The 12,047-nt window shown below is 46.0% G+C and overlaps 1 protein-coding gene across 1 annotated transcript; it reads left to right on the top strand.

Moving 5' to 3' along the window:
• Positions 1–1,511: 1,511 nt before the first annotated feature.
• LOC144727230 (uncharacterized) lies at positions 1,512–10,427 on the top strand. The gene is made up of 5 exons (XM_078605902.1): positions 1,512–2,118; positions 3,626–3,724; positions 4,245–4,558; positions 6,053–6,140; positions 7,497–10,427. The coding sequence occupies exons 4-5, from the start codon at positions 6,098–6,100 to the stop codon at positions 8,606–8,608; spliced, it is 1,155 nt and encodes a 384-aa protein (XP_078462028.1). The 5' UTR covers positions 1,512–2,118; positions 3,626–3,724; positions 4,245–4,558; positions 6,053–6,097; the 3' UTR covers positions 8,609–10,427.
• Positions 10,428–12,047: the final 1,620 nt, after the last annotated feature.

The raw sequence follows: 12,047 nt of genomic DNA, 5'->3' as shown, positions 1-12,047 counted from the left end.
CTGATGAGCACGGCGAAGTTACGGCTCACAAACAAAACCGTGACAGCCATCGCAGGCGTAACGGAGGCATGCTTGGGACTAATTTCTGGCAGTGGCTTGACAAAGGGCTGCGAGAAAAATGACTTTGACTTGTCGCGTGCCGCTTCCCGCACGGCGTCCGCTCGCTCGTCGTGGAGAACGACGACTCAAGAGGCGCGAGGAGGAACCACGCCGGTAATGTGCCCAAGCTCTGCGGTCCTCTATGAATGAAAATGCTTTCAGCTCATTCAAGAGTGGAGCAGCAGTAAGAGGTTGAGGAGGTGGACGAGGTTGAGGAGGTGGTGGAGGAGGAAGTTGAGGAGGTGGTGGAGGTTGAGGAGGAACAGCAACACCGGAGCACCCGAGCCATGTGTACCATGGGGCAAGCACTCGATCTCACACAGAAGGCACAAATGTTCTTAGTCCACACCCATTTTTTTTGTGGGGTTTTGGGTGTTAACGTTGGTGGTATTTTTGGTCATGGCTGTGCCCAGAGTTATATTTGGAGGCTTTGTTTTTATGTTTTCAGAATCAAAATCTGTATTCGGCCTGGAGAAATTCGATGAGTTATGAAGCTCTTTGTCACAGATGTCCAGGGGGCGCGGGTCAGAAAGTTACAACACAATACAAAGTATAGGAAGGGTAAGCACGTCGCTAAAAAAAAACATATCATAGGGGCCGTCCATAAATGACGTCACGCACCTAGGGGGGGGGGTCAAACATTTGTGACGATGTGTGACGATGGGGAGAGTTGAGAAATGTGACGTCACATCAAAATGCGCAACTTTAAATAAATATAGACAACACGTTCTCCTTAATTAAATAGACTTTTAAATGTTTTCTCCTACATCAGAGTGCAGCGCCACATTAAATACACACTACAATGACAATAGTTTAAAGCGATTTGAAGCATGTTTTATTGGGAGGGGGCAGAGCTTTGTGACGTCATATTTGAGGAGGGGTCTGACTTTTTGTGACGTCGTGGGACGAAGGGGGGGGGATAAAAAAAATCGTCCAAAATCGCGTGACGTCATTTATGGACGGCCCCATACGATTTACAGGGAAATTGAGCAATTTTTTTTTGTCTACTTGTTTGTGTTTCTCCCTTGCGATGCGACTTTGTAGGATGAACGTTGAGATCTATAAGGGACACGGGGTGACCAATAAGGTCTGAATTGGTCTGTAATAAGTTCGGGTTGACAGCCACGCATTATATTCGTGAACATTTAGTTGTTATGGGTGCCGCGTGCACGTGGCACTACAAATCATCGCCTCCCAACGACGCTTGAGGCTTGGACACAACTCGTGACGGCTGCAAACCACTTGGACCGCGGCCCCTAACGCTGTTTCAATGCAGCGAGCCGTTCACGTTAATTCACCACGGTCCCTTGAACGGCGGCGCGTCCTGCGCAGAAGATGCTGTTTTCCATCTGGCTCTGTCGATGATTTATCGCGGTCCCTCAGTCTGTTACCACGGTAACTACAGTACCGTACCGATGATTTACCACGGTCCCTAAGTTTGTTACCACGGTAACTACAGTACCGTACAGGATGATTTACCGCGGTCCCTAAGTCTGTTACCACGGTAACTATAGTACTGCACAGATGATTTAACACGGTCCGTCAGTCTGTTACCACGGTAACTACAGTACCGTACAGATGATTTACCACGGTCCCCGAACGGCGGTTACCCCTGGCAATATCGATTATTGTCCGTGGTCTCTAAGGCTGTTACCATAGTAACCATGTGTCAGATTCACCGCGGTCCCTGGGCTGTGGACTCCGCGATGCTGGCAGTGAGATTCGCGGCTCTCTCCTCCACCTCCACCACCTCCTCAACCTCCTGCTGCTGCTCCTCCTCAACCTCCACCACCTCCTCAACCTCCTGCTGCTGCTCCTCCTCAACCTCAACCTCCGGCTGCTGCTCCTCCTCAACCTCGTCCACCTCCACCTCGTCCACCTGCTGCTGCTCCTCAACCTCCACCACCTCCTCAACATCTTCCACCTCCACCACCTCAACCTCCTCAAGCTCAACCACCTCCTCAACCTCCTCCTCCTCCACCACCATCATCACCACCACCTCCTGCTGCAGCTGCTGCTGTGAGCGAGAGGGGCCGCGTGTGAGATTGAGGGGAGAGAGTTGTTGAGTGCATGGGGGGAGAGGCTGAGTGAGTGCTTGGGGGAGACGACGAGAGTGAGAGAGAGCGGTGCGTCAGGGCACGAGGAGGGAGCGTGCACCTAGCCTGGCACCAGCGCCGTGCTGACGTCACTGTGGTGAACGCCGGTTGTTGTTGGGCGCGTGGGTGAGAAGAAGGGATGTGAGAGAGAGGGGTCATGAGAGAGTGTTAGTGTGAGAGTGTTAGTGAGTGTGAGAGAGTGTGTTAGTGAGTGTGAGAGAGTGTTAGTGAGTGTGAGAGAGTGTTAGTGAGTGTTAGAGTGCAAGGGCATGAGAGAGTGTTAGTGAGTGTGAGAGAGAGAGGGGGCATGAGAGAGTGTGAGAGAGTGTTAGTGAGAGAGTGTTAGTGAGTGTGAGAGAGTGAGAGAGAGAGTGTCACAATGAGGGGTTATGGAAAGGAGGTTAGTGAGAGGATCTGAGCATCCATGAGAGTGTTCGAGACAAAGCGAATGGAGCAGCAATAGGGGGTGAGAGTGTAATAGAGTGTAGTACTGTAGCGTGTTTAGTGGTGGTGTGTACTGGTGTTTACACTTCTCTTCTTGCGTATGGCGATCTGTTCAGTAGCGAGCTGCCAGTGTCGAGGTCTGCCTGCTAGCCACGACGAGAGGGCTTCAGGAGAGAGTTCGTGTGGCGCTGCTCTTCCTCCTCTGTTGAAGGAACGCAGACCGCAGTGGGTTTACCGTGCGATCCATAGTTTGGGTTGCATTGCCACAATCGCGTGACTTGTGGATTTGTCGTTAATGTACCTCTGGTTCTCTATGTGTTTCTATGAGTCTGTATGTACAGGGTGCTTCAAAAGAATGTGAACATCTTATATTGGAAAATAATGGATAATATAATGTAACATGCTAACAAAATTATGTTAACAAAAGTTTGTTAATAGCTTCAAAAAGTCAAAGAGTCTCCACTTGTTCGCCATTTGTGTCAACACGTGCCTGGAATCTTCTCCAGGTGTTCTCCACAGCCCGGAGGCACATTTCTTGTGGTATAGTTACACATTCTCATTAGTGTTAAAACATTTTTGAAGCATATTCTTGGTTCTTTTACCGAAAGAACCAAGAATATAAATCCCTGCAGTTACGAAAGCTTTAAATCTAAAGTTTTGAAGCACCCTGTATTTGTGTCTCCATGGGTTTACTTTGTGGGTCCATAGTTTGGGTTTCATCGCCACAATCACACGACTGGTGGCTGGTCTGTTTTAATTTTCCATTCATCGAGGAGGCATGCGCATGGGGCCTCTTGTTGATGTTTCGATGAGGTTGATGGTTACAACCACCAGCGTCTTCGAGGAGGTGGAGGAGGAATGTAAAATCCAGGAGGTGCAATGGTTGGGTCTTATACGAGGTGTTGATTCCGGAGATGTTAAGGGACAGGGTCTCCCTGGCATTGTGAACTCGCCTGATGCTGCTCTCTCTCATTGCCGCTTTGCAGCTGCTGCTGCTGCTACTCCCACAGGCAATGGCTGTGAGTGAAGACGGCGAAGTGCCACGGACTGGGGTCTCGCCTCCTCCCCTCGCCGCTGCCCACCAGGTAAGGAGGTCAACCCCCGACACCACAGAGTCCTCGCTGACGAGCAGCGGAGACGCCAGCATTCGGCGGGTACCAGGAGGACACCACCTGCCCATGAGGGCAATCACCTACCATGAGGCTGGGCACCGTTTTCACACTTGAATGTATAAAAACAACATTGGTGGGGCACTGATAGCTGACCGTGTAAGGTCATTATTAGACAGTTTAGTAAAACATGTAAAGTCAATGTGTTGTATGTGTGTATGTTGAACTTCTTTCGCACCGTACGTAGCAAACCACACTAATCGGAGGTGCGGAGGAAGGACAACAAACTAAACACAAAAAGCAGTTCTAAAGAAATTCGTTTTCAATATAGATCATTTAAAAGTGCATAGCTTCCAGTGGCTTCCTCAAAGCGGAAGGAAGAGCGTTCCAGACGGCCGCAGAAGCGCATCTGACCGGGCGCGATGCGGTGACTATCTTTTTTAGATGGTTAGCCAAAATACGTTTAAGTATTAATGTTTTATGCAACTCGTCACAGGTATCAACCGTGCAGCCGCTACGGGATCTGGCAGGAGAATATAAGAAGCTATGGCTTTGTGGTGGCGTCCACAGCACAAGTAGCTGTTATCCTCTTTAACATGAACTCGGGTTCCTCCGCAACCACCCCAAGGAGCTGCCTCAGAAGAGCACAGCTGTCCATTAAGGTGGGAGGGGGGTCATAGGCCCCCGGCCATCCCATAGAATCGCCACGTCTGACGACTTGATTGCACGACCTCTTCACCACGGACCCGAATGCAATCTCTGCCCTGCTGATGAGAGCAGCTCTACCTCGTATGGTAGTCCACGGCACCGGTGAGTTCACATCCAATACCTCTGGCCTCAAATTGGTGACACTTTGTGGGAATTCAGCAGTTGTCCTGTGGGTTAAGTATTGCAGAATGTGAACAAATGGCACACATACATTACATTACCGCATGTTTTTTTTTGCATTTTCAAAACTTTTGTGGAATTCCACAAAATTAATTCCTCACTACCTACCCATGCCTCCAGTAATCGCTCTTCCACAATTGTTGGTGCAGCCTTTACCCGGCCCACTTTGGATCATTCCACAATTGACGAGTATTTGAACGTTTCGATTTTTTTATGGAATCGGCCATACATAAAATGCTAAATGTTTCCAATATTACGTGAAACTGGCCATCATTCTGCCAAAAACTGGTAAAACAACAACACCCAAAATATCTGCATGAATCAGGCCCAGATTGTTTTGTAGATTGTGGGTTTTAAGTACAAGCCAGCAGAGAGTGTATTGGACGTTCATCCTACACTTGCCAACTTCTTCAAATGTACTCTTTGGTTCTTTCGGTAAAGTCACGTATGTGAAAAAAATAAAATAAAAAGATATACAAAGTTCACCATTGGAACCTCCTTTGCCAGTAGCAAAATATGATAATTGTTTTTTACCCTTTTATCTGGCAACAAAACTGACACCTTTTTTTGTTCAGTGCAAACATGACTCCTTGTAAAAAAAAGGTGTCAGTTTTGTTGCCAGATAAAAGGGTAAAAAAACAAGTATCATATTTTGCTACTGGCAAAGGAGGTTCCAATGGTGTAAATTCTTACCCCGAGCTCTCATACTCTGATGGTGCATTGTCTTTGAGTTGTGCGCCTTTTGGCGTCATCTGGTCCAACACCATGTGAGACTAGGCTCTAAGAAAAGCTGTCTCGGGTGTGGACCAATCAATTTCAGGACAGTGCCTACATTTTCAGAGTTGTGTTTTTTTTGCATTCTGACCACAGGTATTGTGGTCAATGCAAACATGACTCCTTGTAAAAAAGGTGTCAGTTTTGTTGCCAGATAAAAGGGTAAAAAAAATAACATGTACAAAGTTTTTTTCATTTTCACCTACGTGACTTTACCGAAAGAACCAAAGAGTATGGATCCTTGCGGTCACGAAAACTTCAAATTCTTGAAATGTGTCTTTTAAAATGAGCACAAGTTGAATAAGGAACCAATTCAGTCACCTGTGGTTGTTCCCCTTGGGATCATGACCCCACGAATAAGTTTCCAGATAAATCAGATGATGGGTTATGCTCTGTAAGCACAACCTTGGCAGCCAATAGATTTGAAAGTTGCAAATGTTCTCCTGATGGAGGGTTTTTATCATCTTTTAACCTAAATATCTTTAAAATAAGACTGCTATAGAACTAAATAATGTTGAACGTTAAATCAAGCACTGTCGTGAAATGTAAGAGAGCCTTACCATGCGTTTGTGTTATTTTGACATAAACTGCACTAATTGAATGCTTTGTTTTTATTTGTTTTATTTAACAATATCCTACCAGCTCTGCAGCAGTCGCGTTGGCCTTTCCAGTGTGAGAGCTGAAGAGATGTTGAAATCACAAGAAAGCAGAATTAAGGGTGACAACAATGGTGAGGACCGTTTAAAGTGTTCCTTTCATGTAAGAAGCAAATGCACGAAACTCTCCGGAAATAGTTTTACATTTTGGAGATGCTTTTGGCGACAGGTTGGGATTTCATGAAAGAATGGGGCTGGGCTTTGGGGCTGAGAGACACCGTTAGTGTAGGGCGGAGTTTAGTAGCCAAACCACGTGCGATAGGTTCATGTTCAAGACATCGTGCTGTTAGAAATGGGCCAGAATTATTTCACGGTCATTTTGGTTTAAATATGGCATGGATAATAGTCCAGTAATCGAAAAGCAGGTCGTTTGTAACATGGAGGGCACAAGGGAGGGGCAAGGAAAAAAAACAAATTGACATTAAGAGTTATTGGGAAATAACAGAGCCAATCTGAGGATGTTGAAAATAAAGTCAAGTACTGCTGCTGAATGTTTAGTGACTTTTCTGAATACATTATTTGGTGCTCTTTACAATAAACTCCACTAGTTAGGATGTTTATTGTAATTAAGTTACATTTTACCTGATCTGCAGCAATTTTCACAGATGTCCAGTATTGTGGACGTATATGCCCCAAAATATGTTCTCGAATAACCCAGACTGATTCGTATATATGTACGTTTAACTTATTTCATAAATACTTATTTCATACGCACAAATCAGTTTGAGTTATTTGAGAAAAAAAATTTGGGCATATCTGCCCACAATACTGCACGTCTGTCAAAAACACCTTAACGGCTCAGCGGATTCCTCCAGTACAAATAAAGATTCTGATTCTGACAATCGCCCTCCCGGCCTCCCCTCACAGGTCGGATTTTCTAAGCAGCACAGATTTTTGCTCGCCTGCTCCGTCGGATAGCTTGGCTGCGTTTGTATTCTGTGTTGTCTTTTGCAACTCCCAAAACTGAGCCGCGTCTGTCTCCCGGTCGCTCATCACAGCACGGACTCTCCACCACGTGGCTGCCAACGCGAGGGCGGGCGGCGCTGATTCGCACACCGGGCAACATTGATTGACAGTGGGACACCTGAGACGTCCCAGAATTAGTGACAATAAGTTTGCTCGGGAGTTTATTGTGCCATATCGCTGGTGCCAAGTAGCACATTGTGCAGTGGCATCTGCAGGGTAAAATATGAATGATGTTGTACTGTTTGACTATTTCACGTAATTTGCTGAGATTGCAATGTGGGAAAATTAGACATTGGTAATTCCGATAAACAGTACTGTATGTGTAATACTTGAATATGCTTGAAATTTCATAAACAATATATTGTACCAGATGTATTTATTGCTTCTAAACAATAATAGATGCAAGTACTGTGTGCGAGTATTTTAACCATTTGTATTTTTCTTTTCCATGGAATGAACACAAGCAACATCTTCTGAGAAGTTACTCCCTTGTAAGGAATGCGGGAAGGCTTTTGCATTAATTTCTAAACTGAAGAGGCATCAGATGACGCATTCAAAACCGTACTTTTGCAAAGAGTGTGGAAAAAGATTTTCGAAACTCTTCAACCTGAAGACCCATCAGGTAACGCACACGGGAGAGTGGCCGCACGTTTGTGACGCGTGCGGAAAGGGCTTTCCACACATATCGCAACTCAACACCCACAAGATGACACATACGGGAGAGTGGCCGTACGTTTGTGAAGAGTGCGGGAAAGGATTTTCATGCATTTCTCATTTGGAAAAGCATAAGAGGACGCACACCGGGGAAAAACCGTACAAGTGTGACGAGTGCGGGAAGGGATTTGCCGATATTTCCCACCTGAAAATACATCAGATGACACACACTGGGAAATGGCCACACGTTTGTAACCAGTGTGGTAAAGGGTTTTCACAGATCTCCCAGCTGACTTCACATCAGATGACGCACAGCGGAAAGTGGCCACATGTGTGTGATGAGTGCGGAAAAGGATATTCGTGCATTTCCCATCTGAAGACTCATCAGAGGATACACACCGGAGAACGTCCGTACACCTGTGAAGAGTGCGGCAAAGGCTTCTCCCAGGTTGCTTACCTCAAAACGCACAAGATGATACACACCGGAGAAAGGCCGTACATCTGTGAAGAGTGCGGCAAAGGCTTCTCGCAAATTTCCACTCTGAAGATGCATCAACGAACGCACACAAGGGAAAGGCCGTATATCTGCGAGGAGTGTGGAAAGGAGTTTTCTCAGATCTCAAACTTGAAGACTCACCGCTTGACACACACCGGACATTGGCCTCACGTCTGTGAAAAGTGTGGAAAGGGATTTTCTCATATTTTCCACTTGCAGACACACGAGAGGACGCACACAGGTGTGAGGCCGTATGCCTGTAAGGTTTGCGGTAAAGGATTTTCGAACCTTTCCAACCTAAAGACGCATCGTCGGACTCACACTGGTGAGAGGCCGCACGTGTGCATCGAGTGTGGGAAAGGATTTTCGTGTATTTCCCACTTAAAGAGACACAGGAAAACGCATACTCATAATGAAGAGCTCTAGGATTTGTTAAAAATTAATAGCATGGCTGGCAAGTGTTCTGATTTGACAGGACATTGTAAATTTTTTGGGATAAATACTCATAGCCCACTTGGCCATTCTCATACCTGTCAATCCCTTATCAGTGCCCTACCTTATTACAGACCAATTCAGACCTTATTGGTCACCCCGTGCCGTTATAAATCTCAACGTTCATCCTACAAAATCCCATCACAAGAGAGAAACAAACAACTAGACAAAAAACTTTTTTTTGCACGTATTGAAACGGCTGTATGCCGTATGGACCTGAAAACTCAATTTCCCTGTACAAGAACGGGGTTAACCGTATGGGTTAACAACGATGCATTCTCTGCCTCGGAGAGAAATGGTACAAAAGTGGCCGTACAACTGACGCGTGTATGGACTTGCTCATTGACAAGCGACGTGGCATCTCACTCTAGATGGTTATACGTTGTGGTCTTCATCGATTTTAAATTTAAAACTGACCGTGGACCGTTCGATAAAAGGTACGTGCGTGTTCAGACAATAACAGTGTTAAGTAATAATGTAAAAATAATGTTCTAAATGTTTTTTTTTGCATTTAGTCTGTTGTCCATCCCCCGCACCTCCCGATTTGCATGGATTGACAACGTACGGTGCAAAAGAAGTTCAACATACATGAAGTTCATACCTGAAGCAGTGCTTTGCAACTGGTATGCCGTGGCCTGCAACCAGTGAGTCTCCGCAAAGGAATAGTCTATCCTATCTTCTTTCACCCAAGTCTACTGCTTTATTATAGCCAAACGCAACTATCCAGTATTCATTTGTCCATACGCAGATGGAAATGCACATACACAGACGTATGAAATGCATGCATAAACGTGCATCCACACTCGTGGTCTCTCGCACAAACATATACACCCACCCCGCACATACCCACACATGCGCACGCACACACACAAGCACATTCACACTCTCTCACCCACACAGACTTGCATGCACACTAACACGCACACAGTCCTTTTCAAACATAACTTCTAAAGGAGAGCTTGTTGAATTATAATTATATGCCGCGTGAGTATGAGTAAGTAATTGGGTATTCTCTTTCCGCTCCAACGCATTCCCACCTACCTAGCGACCCGGGCCCTCGGTTGGGATGTTTTGGTTCGGTGCGGTCGTGAGGATCTACACGGTGTGCGCCGTGGAGTGAGAACGATCGAGGAAACACCTTTAGGACTCATATTCTAGGTTCTTTCGGTAAAGTCACGTAGAAGGGAAATCATAAAATAATAAAAATAAAACAAAATTATCACGATGTTTCGATTGCAACACAAGCAATCATCATCAGGTGTGAAAACCAAAACAAACGTGAGAATTGTATTGTTTTATTTGTATTATTTCCCTTCTACGTGACTTTACCGAAAGAACCAAGAATATGAATCCCTGCAGTCACGAAAGCTTTAAATCGAAACCTTTAGGACTTTTTACGCTCCCCTGTTAAATCCACCGCGCTGATATTTGCACACCCTTAGGATGAATATGGTCCTGCATTGCGTACACTTGTTCCTGCGCTTTGCCCCCTTTATGCCTGCTGTATCTAATCTTCAAAACAGATTAGAGACGACCTGAGACAATTTGCAAGCACCAAAATCTTGTGGTGCTATGCATTTAAAATGGAGCAGGAATTTGGATTCGCACGGACCGTACAAAACGCGAGTTTTCGGCAGTCGCCCGCAGTCGAGAATTGATTGTCTTCCAGCAACGTTATCTCGGCCTCGCTGTGCGCTGCGTTGCACCGCTAGTCGAGTAGATAACCTTGCGTTCAATAAACCCTCGGAGCCAGGATGAACGTCCGACTCCAATCGTCATTTATTGATTTTAACAAGGTAAAACTGGTGAAAAAACACAGATACAGCATCTGTTATAATCCGGAAACACCAACACAATGAACACCACAGCATCAGAACATTGTATTAGATAACAATAGATCCTGGACGGACCAGGCCCCTACATTACCACTGAACAACTACACAAGAGCACAAGCCGGTGCGTTGCATAAAGGCACATCGTGTATTCATCCCACTGCACCCCAAATGTACAGCATTACACATAACACTAAACTGTGGATGAGATACTTTGTCATCTTTGCTCTCACGATCGCAACATAGCCACCTGGGCACAAGTCTGACTCGACCTACTAAATCACAAGTAACATCCACAATAAGGAAAGTTGCAGGCTTCGTTGCTAACTAGGCCTCGTATTTACCACAACAACTTAACGGCACCATAAAGGCATTTACATCACTATAACGGTCATTCCAACATTACAACAGCATTGCCAATATATAAGAATATAAACAAACTGACAGACAATGCTTCTCAAAGTCCCACGATGGACAACTGCGTCTGGCTTCACTGAGACGCGATGTGTGCCGCCATCTTGACTTATCTGTGTAATGGCCGACGCCCGCGTGGTTCAGTGGAAATCTAAAATCGTAGCTTCCTGGTCACGTGACCAAAATTGGCATCAAAAACAGGAAATTCCTGTGTACATACCCCCCCCCCCCCCCATCTGCCGTGCGGCAAAACTCCTGCCGTGAGACAGAACACTCCCCGTCTGGTATCTAAGAGATACCACCATTTATTTCCTATCTAAACAAATGTATAACAACTTCGACGGGTCAACTTATTTGTCCATATCTTTGCGAGAGAGAAGTAGTACTGTCTCGACTATGGGCCTGAGGAAAGTTCTTGCGACACCTTGCTTCGCAATCATAACCTCGACTTTTCGAACTTTTCCATCGGCACTTGGAATCGACTTGAGGATGCGACCCATTGGCCACTCACTCCGTTTGGCTTGGTTGTCCTTCAGTAGGACGAGGTCGCCTTCTTGGATGTCTGGTCTGTTAGACTGCCACTTGTTGTGCACTTGGAGTGTCGTAAGGTACTGGTTTTTCCAGCGACGCCAAAACGTGTTCGCGAAGCTCTGCACTTGTCTCCATTGACGTCTGTAGAGGTCTGCAGTGCTGGCCTCCTCGGTAGGTGCTGTGAGCACGTCTGTCTTCTGGGTAAGGAGTGTAGCAGGAGTCAAGATGAATGGTGACTCTGGGTCGGTTGGGACGGGGATGAGGGGTCTTGAATTAATCATGGCTGAGACCTCGGCCATGAGAGTGGTTAAGACCTCGTGAGAGAGCCGTGTGGACCCGACATTACATAGCATGGAGTCGAGAATGCGTCGAGCAATCCCGATCATGCATTCCCAGGCTCCACCCATATGCGAAGAGTGGGGAGGATTGAAGATCCATGTGCAGCCTTGGTCACTAAGGTATTTCCTGACAGAATAATCTTCGACATTCTCTGTATTGATCTTAAGCTCTTTACATGCTCCAGTGAAATTGGTTCCACAATCAGAACGGAATTGCTTGGCTGGCCCTCTGATGGCGAAGAATCTCCGGAGTGCATT

The sequence above is a fragment of the Lampetra planeri genome, chromosome 25, assembly GCF_965212315.1.
Source record: "Lampetra planeri chromosome 25, kcLamPlan1.2.h2, whole genome shotgun sequence".
Taxonomy (NCBI): Eukaryota; Metazoa; Chordata; class Hyperoartia; order Petromyzontiformes; family Petromyzontidae; genus Lampetra; species Lampetra planeri.
This window is presented reverse-complemented; position numbering and strand designations above follow the sequence as displayed.